This window comes from Carya illinoinensis, chromosome 1 (assembly GCF_018687715.1).
Source record: "Carya illinoinensis cultivar Pawnee chromosome 1, C.illinoinensisPawnee_v1, whole genome shotgun sequence".
Taxonomy (NCBI): Eukaryota; Viridiplantae; Streptophyta; class Magnoliopsida; order Fagales; family Juglandaceae; genus Carya; species Carya illinoinensis.
In genome coordinates this window covers 54,907,375-54,928,347 of record NC_056752.1, presented here as the reverse complement: position 1 = coordinate 54,928,347, position 20,973 = coordinate 54,907,375, and the positions used below count along the sequence as shown (strand labels likewise).

The 20,973-nt window shown below is 36.0% G+C and overlaps 1 protein-coding gene across 2 annotated transcripts; it reads left to right on the top strand.

Moving 5' to 3' along the window:
- The first annotated feature begins 160 nt into the window (after positions 1–160).
- On the top strand, positions 161–20,487 carry LOC122289595 (E3 SUMO-protein ligase SIZ1-like). 2 transcript variants are annotated; one of them, XM_043096746.1, is made up of 18 exons: positions 162–523; positions 778–842; positions 1,056–1,136; positions 1,818–1,860; positions 2,086–2,164; positions 2,412–2,574; positions 4,943–5,064; positions 8,382–8,450; positions 9,600–9,687; positions 9,808–9,883; positions 10,900–10,973; positions 11,188–11,295; positions 11,738–11,899; positions 16,054–16,158; positions 16,249–16,329; positions 16,425–17,577; positions 18,448–18,822; positions 20,026–20,487. In XM_043096746.1, the coding sequence occupies exons 2-17, from the start codon at positions 807–809 to the stop codon at positions 18,576–18,578; spliced, it is 2,571 nt and encodes an 856-aa protein (XP_042952680.1). In that variant the 5' UTR covers positions 162–523; positions 778–806; the 3' UTR covers positions 18,579–18,822; positions 20,026–20,487. The 2 variants fall into 2 exon arrangements, with proteins under 2 accessions (XP_042952689.1, XP_042952680.1); XM_043096755.1 differs by lacking the exon at positions 8,382–8,450 and having other exon boundaries at positions 161–523.
- The last annotated feature ends 486 nt before the right edge of the window (positions 20,488–20,973 follow it).

Sequence of the window (20,973 nt, the reverse complement as noted above, 5' to 3'; positions counted from 1 at the left end):
ATTTTTATATTTTATTTAAAATTATTTTAACTCATTTCAGTTCCACCTAGCCGTAACTAACCTTCAAAGAAGCGCAGCACGTGGCATAACTTTTATTTATTTATCTTTTAATATGAGCATGGCATAAACCTTAAAATTCAGCCCCGCTGTCTACTCAGTACGCGCGTTTGGTGAATCGGTACCAATGATGTCTGAAGCGCGCGCCGACCCCAGACCCCACTGGTCTAGACCATCTTCAGCGAGCCATTGGTCCACGTCCTAGTAAGGAACCGCACCACCCAATCAAAGGCCGCTCTGAAACCTGACCAAGAACTCCTAAAGCACGGTAGCGTAACCCGGACGTGACTGGAAAATCCAAAATCAAATCTCGTAGCCGCCTTCAAGTCCGCCCTGTCACAATGCTGAAAATGTCTCGGATGACACCAGCCGCCAGTACTAATGGTGCTATTACTTAGCAGCAAAATTTCCTGCAACCCTTAACTCGGTGATTGATTCTCTGATTCACTCGTCTCATTGACTCGGTGTAATTACGTAAACTCGTTCTCTACATTTTCTACATGTACCTCGTGCTCCAATATGATCACTTTATTTTATCTTGTTCATTATTACCGTTACTAATTTTTTGAATTTGATGTGTACTTCTCCCAATTTCATGGTCTGGAATTTGACTAGTACATGTTGCGCGATCAATTTCTTGTTTCTTTTGCACCAGTTTGGGCAGAATTTCTTCTTTCTCGACGTTTGAATTGATTTAATATACTCGGTGTTGATGATCAGGAGTTTATTTTATTGTTTTGGGGGCGTGCATGCAAAAAGAAATGGATTTAGTGTCGGATTGCCAGGTAATTGTCTTCGATTGGATGTCGTAGTCCAGTTGTTAATTGTCTTCTTGAGGGAGAATTAGAATGGATTCTACGGAACTTTTATTGTGTGTTCTGGTTTAAGAAGTTTAAGGGCAGTATAAGATTCGCATTTCTAGTATATTTGTTTTTCTTTCGTTTTTTTTTTTTTTTTTCCTGTTATTTGGTCGATTACTCATGCACTTAAACTTGTAGGGAAAATTGGCAAGTTTCCGAATCAAAGATCTTAAGGATGTTCTCGCCCAGCTCGGTCTTTCAAAGCAGGGGAGGAAGCAGGTATTTATTTAAAGATATATTGCTTATCTTTTGCTGTTTCTTAGGGCACAAATCTACTGCTTGTTGCTCATGATTATGAAATTACAAGCATGACCAATTTAAATTCCTTGCGGTGAACTTGAACAATATTATCCGAAACCCTCACCAGTAGGTAGTTTTTGGCCTTTGGTATATGGTCATCCTAAGCCTAAACAAGTTAGCAGATAATGGTTGATTGGGTTCCTGATTAGTTTTGCACACGTATACTCTTTTTTAAGTGTTCAGGACTATGAATTTGAATGCTATCCAGACAAAAATTCAACCATGTGAATATTTAAACACGTGTCTCTGAGATGGTGCCTTGTGTTTAGAGGATGCTTGCATCATCTTGTGATGCACCAGCTTATGTTCAAATTGTTCAGACAATATGGCGTGCATCATTTGGTGGAATAATCAAGCAGTTATTCCTGTAATTTAAATTCTTCTCCATTTCTTCATCTAATGTTTGCCTGCCCTCAGATTATAAATTTGGAGATTTTATGTATGCTTGAGTTTATTCTAGGAGTTCTTCATCTAGAAAATCAGAAATGTATAGATAATTTCAGAACTGATCTGTATGCAAAAGTGTGTTTTGTTTCCATTGGCTTTCCCTGAATAATGTTTATTTATGCACATGTACCTGTGTTTTTATGTACTGTGCAGGATCTTGTGGACAGAATCTTGTTGGTGCTTTCAGATGAGGAGGGTAATTTGTTGAAATCCATCATTATCCCTTCCATTGTGTTGTTGTCATCTTGCTATTCTTTGTTACTTGTTTGTTCCATCATTTTCATGATTAAGTTTACTAGACTTTTTTCCATTACAAGTTTAGAGTATTGCTCTTGGTGACCGTCTCTATTCGTTTTGGCTCCAAATTGTACATGATTCCTCAGATCAAGTGTCTCATATGTTAATGTAACATTCTGTGCAGTTTACCCTGCACGTGGTTCAGCTAAGAAAAACATAATTGGGAAGAATGGAGCAGTGAAAATAATTGATGATGCTTACAGGTGAAAAATTTAATGGTCTTGTGTATATACGCCTTGATTTGTATCTTGGACTTGTCATCTTTTTGGCTTTCTCAAAAGTTCATTTTTATTTGACCATTTGTGATCAGATGTGTGGTATTTGTATGATTCATAGACTTTTTTTTTTCTTCTAAGTCTTCTTTATTTGCTTCTCCAAGTGCTCGGTAATTGTTTTTTTCTTTTATCATCTCGTGGTCTTTGTTTTGAAATATTGATTGTCTTGTTTCAGGAAAATTCAGAACATGGAATCGGCTGATTTGCCAACCAAGGGACAGAGTGCGTTGGAAACCATCAGTCTCAGGCCTGAAGGAGAATTTGAAAATTCTATCAATTCGGGTGTGAAAATTTGCTGCCCCTGTGGAAGTTCATTGCCTACTGAGTCCATGATTCAGGTTCTGTAATAGTTAATTTTCGTTATCATAGGAGTCCAAAATCATTTTCATGTTTTCTATTTCTAATCCTTATTCAATAATATTTGAAAGCAGTTTATAAACACGGGAAGAATTCTATTACACGGGAAGAATTCTATCTAGGATATGGTACACTCTCAAGAAAATTATTCAATGTCTGAAGCCTCAATTTGTATAAAGACAAATGTTTGATTATCATGGGACTAAATATAGTGAGGACTAAAGGTACATATGTGAAATCAATGATACGAAAAGGTACTTATGTGAAATCACTGACACAAAAAGGTACTTATGTGAAATCAACAACCATTTCTTTGAGAAATACGTCTAATACTAATAAAAAAATAAATAAGTATGGTTAAAGAGTCTAATCATTTAGTTGGGTGGCCTTTGAGTTGTATGATGGTTGCTTGTGGACAACTTGAGCTCTACTGATTGTAAAGTACCATCCAGGATTTTCTGCCAAACAAGTTAGTGAATGATATCAAATGAGCCTATTCTGAATTTTCTAGCCAAACAAGCTAACGAGCGTATTCTGAATTTTCTAGCCAAACAAGCTATGTCAAAATCAAATTTAGTTTTCATTTACTGACATATAAAATAAAAAAAATTGTTTTCATGCTCAATGGCATCGTATGAAAAGCTTAGGCCTCGTTTGGATCTTGAGATGAAATGAAACATCTATGAATAATAGTGAAATAATTTGTGACTAGTAGTGAAATGGTTTGAGTTAAGATGTTTTATGCAGTTTTGGGAAATGAGAGAAAAAAATTGAGTAAAATAATTATTAAGTTAAAATATTGTTAGAATATAATTTTTGTTTTGGGATTTGAAAAAGTTGAATTGTTTTTTGTGTTTTGTTTGGAAGTTTGGAAAAGTTGTAATGATTAGGTAATGATTAGATGAAAAAGTTGATAAGTTGAAAATTTGAAATTGAAAAATATTGTCTCAATGGTGTTTCTAAAGACTAAGGGAATGTTTAGATGTTGGGAGTTTTAGAGGAGTAGAACATAATTAAAAAGATGGTTATTTATTTAATATTGTTTGGGAGATGGTTATTTGAGTTTTTGAAGATTCTGAGGAGTCTTTACTTTTTCCACTGTAGATGTTTTATGTTTGGGAATGAAAAATCTCTGAATTGTCAAAAATCCCATCTACATTCAGATGGGGTGTTGTTACCCAAACATGCCCTAAAGAAACAAGCAATCTGGAAATCGGGCAATTGTTCTCATAATCACTTATTTAAAAAAAAAAAAGATTTTCCCCATAAATCAATTAGGATATAAATAAAAAGAATTCTGGAAAAATATTCTGTGACTTTGTCCTTTATTTAAAGCAAATGGATCACCTTGGCACGTTCTATTCTTATTTCCTTGTATATTGTGTGCAAAAGTTTCTGTGGGTGATTTGGGACACTCCAATATGGGCTAGGTGTTTTCTTGTATACGTCCTCTAGTGTACTTGGTTACCCCTATTGATATATATATATATATAATATTTTTATGTATCAAAAAATAAAGTTTCTGTGGGTGATTGTTTGGATTTATAGCAAGGTTATAGGCTGGGGTACCTAGCTCAGAAGGATCTGTTAAGATATGCATACTTGAACAGAAGGTCCATGATATAAGTGGCTCCGTTACATTCTGTGTGGCCTTCCTAGTAACAACAGGTTGTTCTGTTGTTCTAAAACACAAACCTTTCCCAATAAGTTCTTACAAGCTTGAATTAATGGTTTTTATGTTGATTCTTCGGGAGATCACTATTTTGAAAACACTTCAAAAGACAAATTTTCAAAGATTAGGAAGTCATGGACCATTCTTACTTTGAAGAGTCTGGTATCTTTTAGAGGATACTATAATTAGTAGTTTGCATAACTGACTCTTTAAGTGTTTGGTTTCAACTTTCGGTAATCCCCATCCTCTCTCCCTTCAGCGCTAGTGCCTTATGAAAGTGAGATGTGACAATTATAGTTAAGCTTGGTTTTGGTTGTTAATATCTTTTGAATGAGGCTTAGTTTGAATAATTAAGTAGTTGGCTTGATTTTGACCCTTCTTTGCTTACCAGCTTATTTTGGTACATCCTTTAACCTTTTTTTTTTTTCCTTTCCATTTGTTTTTTCATGACTGCAACCGCAACCCTTGTGAAACAAGGAGTGATTCTACTTGAGAGTGGAAGTAGTTGTTTACATGTTCATTTTTCTTTTGTGTCTTGTCTTCTTTGCAAATCATAAACCATACATTTCTGGTTCTCCTTAGAGTCTGTATGTATTGCATAGGCCATATAGATCCTCCTTTCACTTATTTTGTGGAGTCTCGAGTTATGATGTCTAACTGAGACGCACTACCTGCAGTGTGTAGATCCAAGATGTCAAGTGCAGCAACATATTGGCTGTGTTATTGTTCCTGAGAAGCCGTTCAGCCCACCAGTTCCTCTATTCTATTGTGAAATGTGTCGAATCAAACGAGCAGATCCGTATGTATAGTACATTTTCCATGAATGATTCAGCTATGTGTACTTCAGTTATTTAACTATGTCCAACCATGCAGCCTATGATCATTTCACCTTGTAATGGGTGTTTTTTTAAGAAAGTTTTTTTTTTTTTATAAGTAATAAGAAATTTTATTAATAAGCATATTCCAGGTACACTGGAGGTATACATGAGAATACACCTATTTAGGATCTAGCAACTGATACAAGGAAATCTTGGAAACTGAGACCATTCGGCTCTAGAGCGATGGCCCACATAAATAAAGTCTTCCAAAAAAACCTCCTAAACTCTTCTATGGAACGTTCTTGATCCTCAAAAAGTCTATCATTTCTTTCACACCAAATACACCAAAGAATACAAAGAGGAGCCATCTTTCATACAGCCGCAATCTGTGGTGTCCCCGCAATTCCTCTCCAGCTTGCAATTAATTCTATCACTCTTCCCGGCATGACCCATGCTATATCCATTCTGCTGAAGAAAAAATTCCAGATTTCCCGAGCAAATTCACAATGTAAAAGTAAATGGTCTACTGTTTCACCATTCTTTCTACACATACAGCACCATTCGGTTATGATTATGCCTCTTCTTCTTAGATTGTCCATAGTAAGAATCTTCCCTAATGCTGCTGTCCATACAAAGAAAGCGACCTTTTTAGGTGCTTTGCTCCTCCAAACATTCTTCCAAGGAAAATTGTATCTTCGCTGCATAGTAATTGTATCATAAAAGGAGCGCACAGAAAACTTCCCTTTCCTCGAAGGTTTCCATACTATCTTGTCCTCACTTGTAGCATTGATAACCGTGTTATACAGCAAGCTGAGAAACTCCACCATCCCGGTAACTTCCCAATCATGTGCATCCCGGATAAGACTTATATTCCACTCCTGTGCACCATTGCTTATTACCCTCAAGTCAGCCACCATTGCTTCTTTGTCCCTAGCAATTCTGAAAATATTAGGATAGACCTCCTTTAGAGCCGTGTCTCCCACCCACACCTCATTCCAAAAGCTGACCCTCCTACCATTTCCCAACCAAAGACGAGTGTTACTAGCAAAGGTACACCAACCTTTCCTTATGTACTTCCATAACCCCACCCCATAAGTCCCCCTACTTTCCTTAGAGCACCAACCCCCTCGTTCACTTCCATACTTCATATCAATCACTTCTTTCCATAAGGCTCCCCTTTCCTTGTTATACCGCCATAACCATTTTCCTAATAATGCCTCATTAAGAGCCCTCACATTCCGGATCCCCAAGCCCCCATCTCTCAACGGAGTACACACCTTATGCCATCCTACTAGATGGAACTTTAGCTCCTCGCCTAAGCCACTCCACAGAAAATCACGTTGTAATTTCTCTATTTTTGTTGCTATGCTGGCAGGGAGAGGAAATAGAGACAAGTAGTATGTAGGAAGGTTGGATAGTGTGCTCTTGATAAGAGTTGTCCACCCCCCTTTAGTTAAATACAACCTTTTCCACCCGGCCAATTTGTTCTCTAATTTCTCCAACACCTCCTCCCAAATTACCTTGGCTTTGAAAGTAGCCCCCAAGGGGAGGCCAAGATACTTCAATGGCAAAGAGGAGACTCCACATCCCAAAATGTTGGCTAACCCTCTAATATTCCTCACCTCACCAACCGCGACCATCTCCGTCTTTGCAAGATTAATTTTTAACCCCGATACCGCTTCAAAACACAATAAAATGGCCTTCAAAGCTTGTACATGTCCTGCATTTGCCTCACAAAACAGCAAGGTGTCATCCGCAAACAAGAGATGTGAAATGTTAATGTTCCCCATTACAAATCCAGCCAGGAAACCCCCTCCACCGCAGCTGACAGCATTCGACTTAGGGCTTCCATTACGATGACAAATAAAAGGGGTGATAATGGATCACCTTGTTGTAATCCCCGCGAGCTATTAAAGAATCCCACTGAATCTCCATTGACTAACACTGAGAAACGAGCCGTTGACACACAATGTCTCATCCACTTTCTCCATCTTGTCCCAAAACCACATCTACTCAACATGTATAGCAAGAAGTCCCAGTTGACATGATCATAGGCCTTTTCCATGTCTAATTTGCATAAAATACCTGGCTTTCCCGACTTGATCCTGTAGTCCAAACACTCATTTGCTATAAGGACCGAATCCAGTATTTGGCGCCCTCTCACAAAAGCATTTTGTGTCTTGGAGATAATTTTATCCATGACTGTGCTCATTCTATTAGCCAGGACTTTAGAGATTATCTTGTAAATGCTCCCCACCAAACTAATAGGCCTGAAATCTTGTACCTCTATAGCACCCTTTTTTTTTGGGACTAGTGCGATGAAAGTAGCATTCAAACTCTTCTCGAATTTGCCATATGTGAAAAATTCCTGGAAAAGCTGCATTACATCTTCCCTCACCACCTCCCAGCACTTCTGAAAGAAAGCCATAGTGAAGCCATCCGGGCCCGGTGCTTTGTCTTTATTCATTTTCCTGACTACTATGTGCACCTCTTCCTCTTCAAATGGTCTCTCCAACCAAGCCATCCCAATACCAAGAAGTGAGGACAAGATTATGTATTTGTGTTTGCATATTCATTTTGTACCCATAAATAACTCTATGTGTGCATGCTTGTGCGTGCACGCATGTGCGTTTGTGTTAATATATTTAGGAAGCCTGAGATTTTAATAGACCCATCATCACTCAAAAAGTTTTGAAAGATCCCTGGGATTTTAGAATGTATCCTTTGATCTCGGTTGAAGAGTCAATTTCAGTTTTGCATGTCCCTAGAAGACAACTGCAAGGTCACAGGGCCCCCAATAACTTGGAGATGTTGAACAATAAAGACTTTTTTATTTTTTTTATTTCTATGAGTCGCAAAATGCTAGTCTTTTGTGTGGTTTAAATATTGTATTCTCTTTCCTGTACTAGTCTTCAATTTTACATAATTTCGAAGCAAAATTACGAGCCTTTCATTTTCTGCAATTTTTTACTACTATTTTTCAGTTATATTTCCTTGTTAAGCAAGCTTTGCCAGCATAAATCATTCTTCAATACTCATTTCTCGGTGAAAATTAGTGAACCTCTAATCTCTCTTTGCTGGAGTTGAGGTGCACTATGGTAGTTGTCATTCCGATGATCCTTCAACCTATTCTCATATCTTACCCCCCTCCTCCCAAAAAAAAAAAAAAACAGTTTTTTAGAAGACGTTTTTGGTTCTAGATGTAGAGTTTCTCTGCTCTCTGCTCTCTCTCTCTCTCTCCTCCAAAGAAATAGGTTAGTTCTTTTGTATTCTTACAAATATGTCTGTCCTTACGCAGTTTCTGGGTGACTGTTGTACATATTCTATCTCCTGTGAAGTTAGTTGCTCCAACTATTCCCACTGATGGGTAAGTTCAGTTTTCTTAAGCATCCTCTCTGGATCTAATATGATTGAATTTACTGCTGATTGTATCAAATTAGAGTTTTGTTTTCTAAAAATATGCATTAATATTTGCATCAAAACTTGCACACATTTTCATAAACTTCCAACAGTTTAATTTATTTTATAAGAATTTCAAAGGTTTAAAATTTGAAGGACAAAACTTTCTTACTCACAGGCTTGGAGTTTGCCTTGAGTCAAGTACTTTTGGAAACTCCTTGCTGAGGGCCTGTGCACCCCCAGGATTAGTAGGAAAACTGTTCTTAGACACCCGGTGCCAATAAGAAAAAAAATTCCTCATGCCTTCATTCTCTCCACCAAACCATTTTCTTTCAAATTGATGGATGCAGCTTTCAATTTATTACTTCTTCCCCCTAACATGCACCATGTAACATGCCCCATGTACTTGGGCTATGCCTACTTTTTCATTATGAATAACATATTTTACTTAACAGGATCATAATTTACACTAATCTACACTGTTAGCGCTCAGACTTATCACTGTAATGCAAGCTGGACAACTGAAAGATCAACTAACCCAATTAAATGGGTTTCAAACAGTGATATTGTAATGTCCCAATGGAAGGCCCAAACCACATGGCCTAAACTCCAAAAGGACAAGTCAATGATACAATTAGAGCCCCACTGAAATATTATAAAGAGTAAGAACTTCTCATTTCCAAGCAATGTAGAATCTTATAGACCACCTACCCTAATCCTTATCATATGGGGTATTAGATCTATATGACAATATGAGCTTTGCAACAGCTCACCATCCAATGCTGCATCTCTTCAACAGTAGCGAAAGGTCTTTGGTGAAGAAACTTTTTACTTGATTGATGTATAAAAGTTAGATGCTTTTTCATATCTATTTATCATAAAGGAAGAAGAAAAAATGTTTTACTTGGTTGGAAAGAAAGTGGTGGAGATACCTTAGAGTAATCAGACTCAAAGACCAAGACAACGTGGAGTAGTAAATGCATATTTTCCTTTTCAACTTTGTTTTAGTTTTTTATTTGGATTGAGAATTTAATTACTGTATTTTATTGACATATTACTGATGTCATTTTTCCTTTTGATGTGTTCTATTTAACCTTTTTTTCCAATGATTTTTTAGTACAAATCCACTACAGAATGTGGAAAAAACATTTCAGCTGACAAGAGATGATACAGATTTGATACGGAATACAGAATATGATGTTCAGGTTTGTTTCACTTCAGTAGTTGTCAAGTGATATTTTATGTTTACTGATTGATTGTGGTCTTGTGTTTCGTGTTCTCTGGTGGATAGGTTTATTTGTATTTAATACATTCTTGTCACACAGGTTTGGTGCATACTTCTCAATGATAGCGTTTCATTTAGGATGCAGTGGCCACTGCATGCAGATTTACAGATTAATGGTATGGAGCTCGATGCTCTTTCCCCAGTAATTAGGTGATATATCGCTTGCATCCACAATGTAATGGTTTACCTCATTACCATCACTCCATCTCTCTCTCTCTCTCTCTCTCTCTCTCTCTCTCTCTCTCTCTCTCTCTCTCTCTCTCTCCATTGGGGGAGGGGGCACATCTGTTTTTCTGAAAACTACAATCTCTGACTAGTGGTTTTAAAAAGTTTTTCGTAATATGCTAGTGGAGTATTAGTTGTGTGGGAAACAAGGGGTTGAGGTAGTTACAGTGACTTGACTTGCTTTGGGGAGGTGTGTTTTGTTCCAATAGGGCTTGTTGTATATTAGATAGGTTTCTAATTTCTCTCTCTTGGGCGATGTTCATTAGGGGCTCTCTATTATGGGGCTAGGTGTTCTCTCTTGTATACACACAGTGTACTTGGTTATGCCTATTGATATTAATATATTTTTACTTATAAAAAAAAAAAATGCTACTGATTATATAGGAATAAACTTATAGACGGTCCTTGAGGCCAGCTATTATGATGAACTTCAAGGTATGATAGACTTAGGTGTGGCTTGCTTATGAGGTGTAAAATATGGATATCCCACAAGTAATCTGAAAATGATTGACGTCTTTCGAAATTGGCATTGGGACATTGAAACTTAAGTGGTTGGAAACAGGGGCATCAACTAACCATGGCTTTTGGTCAATTTCTCAGGCTCTATAATTGGATCACTCCATGAGCTATCTTGCCCAAATTCATATTCAATTTGGTTAAACTTGTATAACTCTGCCAAGTTCCCTCGTGTAAATCGTAATCAATTAGGTTAATTGCACGCTTCAGTACGTGGGTCATGGTACTAAGTTCATCCTGACCTTGTGGGCTTCTTGCCCCCACACGAATTAATTTTGTTGCTGTAACAAGCTATTTTTGCCCACACACAGTCGTTTGGATTAGAAGAAAGTAAAAAATTGTTATTCCTGACTGAACTTTCCCTTGGTGGTTCTTGCACATGATTTTGTAGGTATGCAAGTTAGAACAGTTAATAGACAAGGATCTCAGTTGTTAGGTGCTAATGGTCGTGATGATGGTGCATTTGTGAGTAACCTTCATTTTTTTTTTCCCATATACTGACGTGTTTGTTGATAGTCCATGAAGATGCTCATGTAGGTTTCAATTTTCTTCCCCCCCCCCCCCCCCCCCCCCCAAAACAAAAAAAAATAAAAATAAAAAAAATACTTGGATATTTCAATTAGATTCTTACATTCTTTGGTAATAGAGTTTAATTTAATATCTTGTTTTTTCTTATCAGATCAGATTATACATCGGGGAGGGAATGAACAAGATTTCCTTGTCAGGACGTGATGCTCGTGTTTTCTGCTTTGGCATCAGACTTGTAAGGCGGCGTACAGTTCAGCAGGTACTTGAACTTGTTTTTCCCATGTGATGATACTTGAAAAAATAATGTCGTCCTGGAACTTCTGATGTCAAGGGAAACTGCTTATCATTATCAACAAGTTACATGGCTTGTGCATTCATGGAGAATCCTTATGTCTGTTACCTTAGTTAGCATTTATAATGTTGAAGTTGTTTATTATATGACTGTTAGTAGTTCCCCAACTAGCTGAATATGTTTTCATTATTCTGATCATCATCATTGTTTTTTGTTCGATAAATAATTGACATCATCCTTATTGTTATTATCATTATTATGGTCAATTTACAGTTTCTGTTCACTGAATAATATGTTCTATAGTCAATCCCCTATTTGCTGCTTTTTCTCATGCTTGGTTTCAGTGGCTTCTCATTATCATCTTCTTCTTCTTTTTCTTTTTGCTTCTGTTTGCCAAATCAATGAGAAGGTTCTCAACTTGATACCTGGGGAAGCAGATGGTGAGGCTTTTGAGGATGCACTTGCCCGTGTTCGTCGTTGCATTTGTGGTGGGGATGCTGGAACAAATGAAGACAGTGATAGTGATGTGGAACTCATTGCTGATTCAATTACAGTTAGTCTTCGTTGCCCTGTAAGTAATCATTGATTTTCGTTCGATATTTTTATGGTCAAGAAGTTTACTCCTTTGATGTAATCATGATTTGCTGAAACTACTGTATCTTATTTCCATTCTGTGGAAGACTTGTTCCCCTTTGTGCTATACTCATTACTGCCTTTTGCTAATTTAATTTTTCTGTGGAAATGTGAACATTTGACTGGATATGTGACGCCCCCAAATTCCGTTTGGGATCGGACGGACATTTGAAACGTCGAGACATGCAACACAAGGTTACCTGCCCCCGTTCATGACATATAAGATGCAATGTTCCTAACATGCATCTAACATTATGCAATATTCGCAGCGGATAATTTTTTTTTTTAGCAATACTATGCACCAAATTGAAAATATCCCAAATGCTTAAAACATACTTCATACATAAAGACCCATTGAATAGATCACAACACTAGTCCAAAATGGTTATAATCCAAAAAGTACTAAAGATGCAACTCCATTGTACAAGTAATAATTTACGTTAACTACTATATTAACATTGACGTCGCACCGTCGCTTAGTCAACTGTGTCTAGTTGATCAGCTCCTGATTCTCCTTCAGGTCCTGTAACAAGATCTACCATTCGGGAGGAATGGTAGTTGAGACTACCAAAGTGAGATTTGATTACAAATCTTAGTAAGTTAACAAAAAACTTTCACACAAGCTAATGATGCATGGATGACAATAAAAGCATAAATGCATAATCAAATTCATAAGTAATTAAAGCATAACTTGGCGTACAACATAACATAATTAACATAACTTAAATTGAAACATAAACTGAACTTGACTTGACATGAACTTGATCTGAAACTTGACTTAACATGAAAAATACATACTCCACAGTTGTTGTGGCCCCATGTATTCTATGTGTAAATACATACTCCACAGTTGTTGTGGCCTCATGTATTCTACACAAACTTGACTTAACATGAAAAATACATACTCCACAGTTGTTGTGGCCCCATGTATTCTACGTGTAAATACATACTCCACAGTTGTTGTGGCCCCATGTATTCTACGTGAATACATACTCCACAGTTGTTGTGGCCCCATGTATTCTACACAAACTATATGTATTCAAGATGAAACGTGACTGGAAAACGAAAGGACTAGAGCCCTGACGTAACATAACGTGATTTGAACATAACTTGAAATACATGACCAACTTGAGATAGAAACATTTCGTAACATGGCATAATATATAATAGACAACATATTTAACATGACATACTTGTAATGTACAGTAATACATGACAGAATATATTATGTAACAGATAAAACTTGATGACACAATAAATTCTGTATAATAGATAATTACGTGATAACTTGGCATGGCATGACATATATGATAACATACATACATACACTATAGTTCCTTTACTTAGCACACATACACAGTAGACTGCTAGCAAGTTAAAAGCTAACTTACCTCGATTTTCGCGTTTCTTATAAAACTTCAAGTGCGATCACGAGGAACTGTAATTAGTGATTCTAAAAGTTAGAACTAAATCACTAATAATTTGAAATATAGAAAATACTAACTTAAAGAGTAAAAGTTTCATTTTACTCTCTACATGTGGGAAAATGACCGTTTTACCCATAACTTAAGGATTTTGCATACTAACTCCAAAAGTTTTCAAAATATATATTCCTTATGTAAATTTTGTCCTAAACTTAAATATCAACTCAGAAAAATTTAAAACAAAACACAACTATGAAGAACACACTATGGCCGAAACATCCATAGGCCATTTCCCTTGATTTTTGTTGCAATTCCTTCCAATTTCAAAACTCATGCTTAAACCAAAATTTTGCAACAAATATCTTCCAATCCTAAGTTCAAAACCATACTTAAAACATTCATTTAGAAAAAGCTAATAATTAACACCAAACTTTTTTGTAAAAAGATCCAAGCACTTGAATCACAAGTTTTGACCTTAAATCAAAACATCTCCAAGAGTTTCAAAAATCAAATCTTACTTCTAACATATTCATAATATCATCCTAACATCAACCATGCTTTAAATCATCAAACCAAAGTCACCAAAATCACAAAATAACATTTGGAGTTTTTGGTTTTACACTTAGTCCAAAAACAGAAACTTTTTCCTCAACTAGTTTTGATAAATCTCTTGATCTATGACTTATAAATATATGATCTTCAAACCAAACTATCACATGGTTTAAAAAGATGTCCTAAAACATATATAAGCTTCTAATTCAAAATCACATGGTTTGAAATTAACCAAAACATAAATTTAGCCAAGAATATCCACACTTTGGCTTATTTGAATATCTCTTTGCATAAAATTTCATATCTTTGAAACTAACATCAAATATCTTCAAAATAATAATATAACATGTATATAAGATACTTAGGATCTTCCAATAAAATTATTAAAGTCATTAGAATAGGTTTAGACCACCAAAGAGTTAGACTTTCTCAAAACAGAAACTGTTTTTCCTCTTCCAGTTTCTAAGTTTCTAAATCTAAGAAAATCTTTCATCAAAACCTTTAATCATGCAAAAATCCTCAACCAATAGTCATATATACATGTTAACAATACTCCATAAAAATTTCGGACCAATATCTATCCATTAGCTTGGTCAAAAACTCCAAACTATAACATACTCTCCAGATTCACGCCCAGAATGACCTTTCCATGGTTAAAAATACTTTTGACTGACCAAATGACCATGGAATGATACGAAAAATACATCTACGGAAACTAGACTCAAAGAGGAACAACTTATATGAAGGAGACTTTATGATAAAACACTTACAAAAACTTCGAAATGGGTGTGCAAAGGAACTCCTAAAAGCTGTCCGAGAGAGAGTGTTTGGTATTCTTTCAATGGAAAGCATAAATGAAGATAATTTCGTGGGGAGGTGTGGCTGGAGACACTTGTGGATAAGATATGGAAGAGATGAGGCTGGAGTGAGAGTTAAGTGTAGGACTCTCTTACCCAAAGTGAGAGTTAAGTGTAGGACTCTCTTACCGGAGTGAGAGTGGAGTGTAGGACTCTCTTACCTAATAATATCTACAAAAATCAACTCAAGATATTTTTACCCAATAATATCCACGAAATTAGCTTAAAATATTTTCTAAATGTGGAGTAAACTTGGAAGAGTAAGATAGTTAAAATCTTTCCATGTGTATTTTAAATCTATGTTCTTAAGATATTTTCCAAATATGTATTTTGCTTAGGTGTCATGATCTCACACCTTGATTTCCTTCACAATTCCATCTAATGGTTTCTCTTTGTGCTAAGTATCTAATACTATTCATTATGTGTGGTTAAGATCTTGCCAAGTATCCAAATAAAATTTCGCTAACCTAATTTGGACATTTCACACTGTGATTTTGAAAACACTGCGTTTAGTACGTTTACCGAGATTACTATTCACTCCAAAAATAAACGTAATAAACTTAGTACTGAAAAATCTTAAATATTCAATTAAGCCTAGTGGTGTAGACTATAATGTATTCTGATACTTCTAACTATCTCAAATAATTAAAATCGCATTTCTGGCACCATAGTGAGTGATAACACTAACTATGTTGACAGGCTAAAACCTATGCGATTAGTCGATTCGTGTAAACTTACGGAATTTTCACGAGGTTCTTAAGGTCAAAAGAAATTCCACAATTGAATTTCTAGCGGGCTGTTACAGGATACATGCTACTTTTTTTCCTTATTGGTTGTACATTTTGCGAACAAACATACTAAACTTGGACCTGCAGAAATGTGAGGTCAAAACCTGAAAAAGCTCCGGTACCTTTCAATGCCTGTTGATTATTAGTTCCTCTGATTAAGTGGTCCAAATGTCATTAATCAGTTCGTTCAGATTGCCCTATGTGAACTTTGGTTTCTGATATTTCACATGCTCATCAGCTAGATGCCAAATTTGTCATGCCTTCAAGTATCAGTTTAGCACCGCATGTCCATACGCATTAAAGGCCCTTATTGTTGCTGAATCAATAATACCTTTAATGGCAACTATATGGAATGCTTTTGTTCTAACTGGCTTATTACAATATCCATGAAGTGATTTATGCAGCTATGTTAGTAAGTCAGAGCTCAGTAGTTATTTTGCCTCTTGATTTATGTTTACCTTTGATTGGTAGATGAGTGGCTCTAGAATGAAGGTTGCTGGTAGATTCAAACCTTGTGCCCACATGGGCTGCTTTGATCTTGAAGTTTTTGTGGAGCTAAACCAACGCTCTAGGAAGGTATGCTGATTTCCCATTTTCTTTGACCATTTTTGTTTGTTTTATTAAATAATTTTGTAGTTATGAGTTTGTAATTTAATGTGGTTGCAGTGGCAATGTCCCATTTGCCTCAAGAACTACTCTTTGGAGGACATCATCATTGACCCTTATTTCAATCGTATCACAACTATGGTAGCCTCACAGTTGATATCTGGAATTTATATTAGCTTATGTTGCTTTTATGACGTGGAATAAAAGCATTTGTTACTGTTTATCTTTTGGGACAGATGAGGCACTGTGGAGAAGACATTACGGAGATTAATGTGAAAGCTGATGGTTCTTGGAGTGCAAAAACCAAGGGTGCATTTAGTGATCTTGCGCAATGGCATTTCCCTGACAGTTCCTTTTGCATTGTTAATGATAAAGCTGCATCGAATTTTGAATTTCCAAGGCAGATTAATGAGGAAGATGATATTAAAGATGACAGTGATCTAAATATAGGTATAAGAAATCAACGTGGGTTTACGATCAGCAAACATCAGCATGTTGTCCTCTCCTCCAGGAATCGACTAGAGGCAAATAATGAGAATAGTGGCCAAAATGTCATAACAATGTCCAGCAGTGGCACTAGTAGAAGTGGCGGAGATGATGAAAACCCAAGTATTAATCAGGACTGTGGGGGGCTTATTGGAATCCAAATCTCTACCAATGATGGAAATGAGATCACTTCAATGTCCCATTCTGGCCCTACTTTTGGAATTCAAAATGGGAGTTCTGCACTAGGGGAGGATGCAGACATCATAGTTCTTAGTGATTCGGAAGAAGAGAATAATCTTGTGCGTTCTCTGTCTGCTCTTCCAAGTGTTCGAGATCCATATTTAGAAGATCCAGCATTGAATATTGGCTTGAGCTCTTGTTTGGGTCTCTTTAATGTCAGTGAGAGTGGTAATGGCAATGAGATTGGATTATCTCCCTGGCCATATTCTATGGGTACTCAAGCTGGCTCTGCTTTCCAACTATTTGGCACAGATTCAGATGTCTCAGATGCTTTTGTCGATTTGGATCGTACTTCAGTTCCTTGTTCAGTGCCTATGAATGGTAACATAGAAGCTTCAAGATCAACTGTAAATTCTGGTGGACATATCCTAAGTTCTTCTGTTTGCTATACCAGTAATGAAATAGATGATGGCATGGTTGATAATCCCATGGCATTTATTAGCGAGGACCCCTCGCTGCAAAATTTCCTTCCAATTCAGTCGGCTGAGATGTTGGAGCAGTCTAATGTCGAACACCCACATCCTGTAATGAGTGGTTTTGAGGATTGGATTTCTCTTAGGGTTGGAAGCAAAGGTGGAATTGTTGACACTGATATTGGGGCTCATGCAGTGTCTGCAGCTGCAAATGGGCTAGGTTTGAGAAATCCTAATGGATCAAACGAAGGTAGAAAGCTTTGTCTAATAAACGTTGTACACCAAAAAACAATATTTTATACTTTAATGGGCCTTAAAAGTTTTATCATTTATATTTAATCTGATTTCAATCCTCCTCTGAATATACAACATTATTATATTTTAACAATTATCACCTCTTGGCAATTTGAAGATTGTACTATTCATAATGCAGTTTCAGTCAAAAACTTTATTTTGAGTTCTAGGGGCCTGAACTGCCCTCAAACCTGAGTTCTCAGGTTATGTTTACTTGTGCTAAATCATAGAGGGTGTAAAGAGCAGGTCATTAAATTAAATAAAAATATTATACTGTCTTATTAAAGGATGTCACTCTCTTGCCTGTGTGCATGCAAAAGTGTTATGACTTGACATGGGATTCATGTTCTTTAATGTATGTCCGCAAATCAAATATGTTTCACTGCTTCCAGAGCCGATCAGGTGGAAATAGGGTGCTTGTAATATTTTGCTTTTTGGTGAACGGTCATTGGGGTGAAATCTATGTTAATTTGTGTTTTCAGCTCCTTGTTGGGTAGGTATAACAGGTCAGCTTTTCATCTGTGTAAAAATGAAGGGCAGAAAATTTCTACTCAAGTTTTTCTAAAACATTATCAAGTTCTAAATTTTAAATTGTCATCTATTGATTAGACCATGTTCACCTGATAAAGCATTTTGTTTAATTCGAGGACAAGGCAATGTTGTTGAAACCTCATCTAGTTGGGAAAGGAAGGGTAATAGTGAGGCTAACCTTATCTATTTCCTAAATGGTTGAAATCTTGGGATACAACTTGTTCATGTCTTCATAGAATTTTCAGCTCTAATTTATGTATTTTGATTTTCATGAAGTTGTTTTTGTCCTTTGCAGTTACTACAAATACAGATATGAATGATGAAGCTAGGTCTAACAGGACAAATAATAGGAAATTGTCAGGTGGCCCTTTCTCCTTTCCTCGCCAGCCACGGTCTGTGAGACAACGGACGTGTGTTTTTCAATAGAGTTAGCTGAGTAGATAAGCAGGACCTTGCTTGAAGTTTTATTAACAGTATTTGCTTGGGCGGTGCCAGTTTTGATGCATTCTGTTCCATCTCTTGCTTTATTACAAAGGAAAAGCAAACATAATCCTTCTAATATTATTCAACATCTCTGTGATGATTAAAGCTTAGCAGTCTTGATGGTAATTGGATTGATCTTCTCATCGGCATCGTGGTACTGGCAGTTCAGGAATTGATCTGTGTAAAGGTGAGCCCTAATATACTAACTCTTTTTTTTTATATAGGTAAACAAAACTTTACTAATCAAAGAATTAGGCAAAGCCCAAAACAATAAAAGAAACATTGTGTGCCCTAATATACAAACTTGGTTCTTAGTTTCAGCTTTGTTGATGGTTCAAGATCAGTATTGGGGTAGAATAAAAAAGAATGAAGATAGTGATCTATGTGAAGATTGAAATTTCCCTATTGAAACCTAAATCACCCCTATGCATGTTGTACAAAAATAAAAACTTTCGTCATCGGCTCTCCAGTTCTGTTTCCTCCTGTTCTGTCCTGTTCATGGTCTAAGATTTGCCATGTTGTTCAGAACTAATCCAGTCTTTAAAAGTAAGCTGCATCATTCATCATGATAAATGTATATTTCTAACATTATTTATCCAAAAAAAAAAGTATATTTCTAACATTCTCAGTGCCATAAGTTGAACTAAACTCAAACCCTGGATTGATCAAGAACAACAAATCAACTTTATTGCTTGATTCATCGGCCTTTTGCATCAATTACTTGGGTTATATCTACCTCAGATCATTCTAACTTTTATACATCCGGATGATCTTACTAACAATGTTCCAAAACTTCGAAATTCCTTCATTTTCCTCAAAAAAACTGAAATTGACCTCAATATTTCTCATCTCAATATTAAATACTATTTTTGAAATTGGAACCAATGTGGACTACATAGGAGAATTCAAGACAGAAAAAATCCAGACCATAATTCTAATGTTGCTGCAGCTGCCTATGTCACTAAAACATTACACTTATGTTCAGAAAGAAAACCCCAATTCCATAATGTTTCTTCTGTGTAATATATGTAAGGCAAGTTTACCTGTCTTGAATGACTTGGCTTATTTTGAGCTGTTATATGAGTGGAAAATAACTTGGCAAATCTTGTGAATGGAAGGAGGATTGGGAGGAAATCGAACAGGCGGGAAACTGAACCCAGAACTACATATAGTGATAATTCTGTAATGATGTAATTTAATGAACAAACTGTGCTTGGATTTGAACCCATGTTAACCATACAAATTGCTATGTGGTATACTTCGTGTTTATTCTGCAAGTTATTACAGTAGAACAAGTATAATGATCGATTGAGGAAGATTCTTCTTTTTCTGACTGGTACCAGACATTCTTTTTCCTTCACATGCTTAGTGATGTCTCGGATATTTTCAGGTTTGGCTTTGTCCAGATGCAACAATCCATAACTGCAAATAGGAAAGGAGGCAGATTTTGATTGCATACTTCCCAGAGCGTCAATCTATGGATATTGTGGGAAGCTTTAACTCTTCTATTGGGGCTCATTGTTATTTGTCCCCTTTGACCTTCTAGTCAAAATGATCTGGAAATGTTTTAGCATACCAAGATTCTTTTATAAATAGGAAATTCTCATGTACTTGATGTTGGAGGCACCGAACATTGTTCTTACCCCAACCGCCATCTGTCTGTCAATAGTAATCTCAGAGGCATGGCAAAGTTTCGTTGTTCAATGGTAAGGGTTAGAAATGTGGAAACCTTGCTATGTTATCTTGTATTCTATAGAACTATTATGAAGAAACGGCTGGTTTCTTTCAAGAAGCTATCATTTATATACTTGTATAGAAAACGCTTGGGACTACGAAAGTATTTTTAATTAAATTCTGAGTACTGTCCTCTTTGTTAAAAAGAAAAGAAACATGGATGTGTACTGCGTTCTTCGGAGAATATTTGGTAGCCAAAATCAGGGAGATTGGGAAGAAGAGATTTAGAACAGAGTGGACTGCATAAAGACAATAATTAGACAGTAAGATTTACATAATTTTGTTTGAGCGGATCCAAACGAATCCTAAATGTCCATGATTTTCTACTTGGTTGTAAACCGACTTCTTATATATACTTTTTGTGAATTTGGGTGATGCCCTTTTCTTTTATGATTAAAACTTTGATTATCTATAAAGAAAAAAAATTGTTTGAGCTAAACATAATTTACATACTAAATTCATAATAAAATAAATTCTATAATCTATATTTATAAATATAAGATAAATACTTTAATTATAAAGTAATTATATAAAAGTAAATTTATAAATTGATGTGATTTGATATTGTGCGTTAGATTGTAAAATTATTTTTATTATAAAGAAT

What these genes read in the sequence shown, in the direction of transcription:
- LOC122289595 (XM_043096746.1), top strand. Translation starts at nt 807, where the DNA reads ATGCAAAAAGAAATGGATTTAGTGTCGGATTGCCAG. An exon ending in GGTGCTTTCAGATGAGGAGG is followed by an intron (nt 1,861 to 2,085) that starts GTAATTTGTTGA and finishes CATTCTGTGCAG; the next exon opens with TTTACCCTGCACGTGGTTCA. An exon ending in CCAACTATTCCCACTGATGG is followed by an intron (nt 8,451 to 9,599) that starts GTAAGTTCAGTT and finishes ATGATTTTTTAG; the next exon opens with TACAAATCCACTACAGAATG.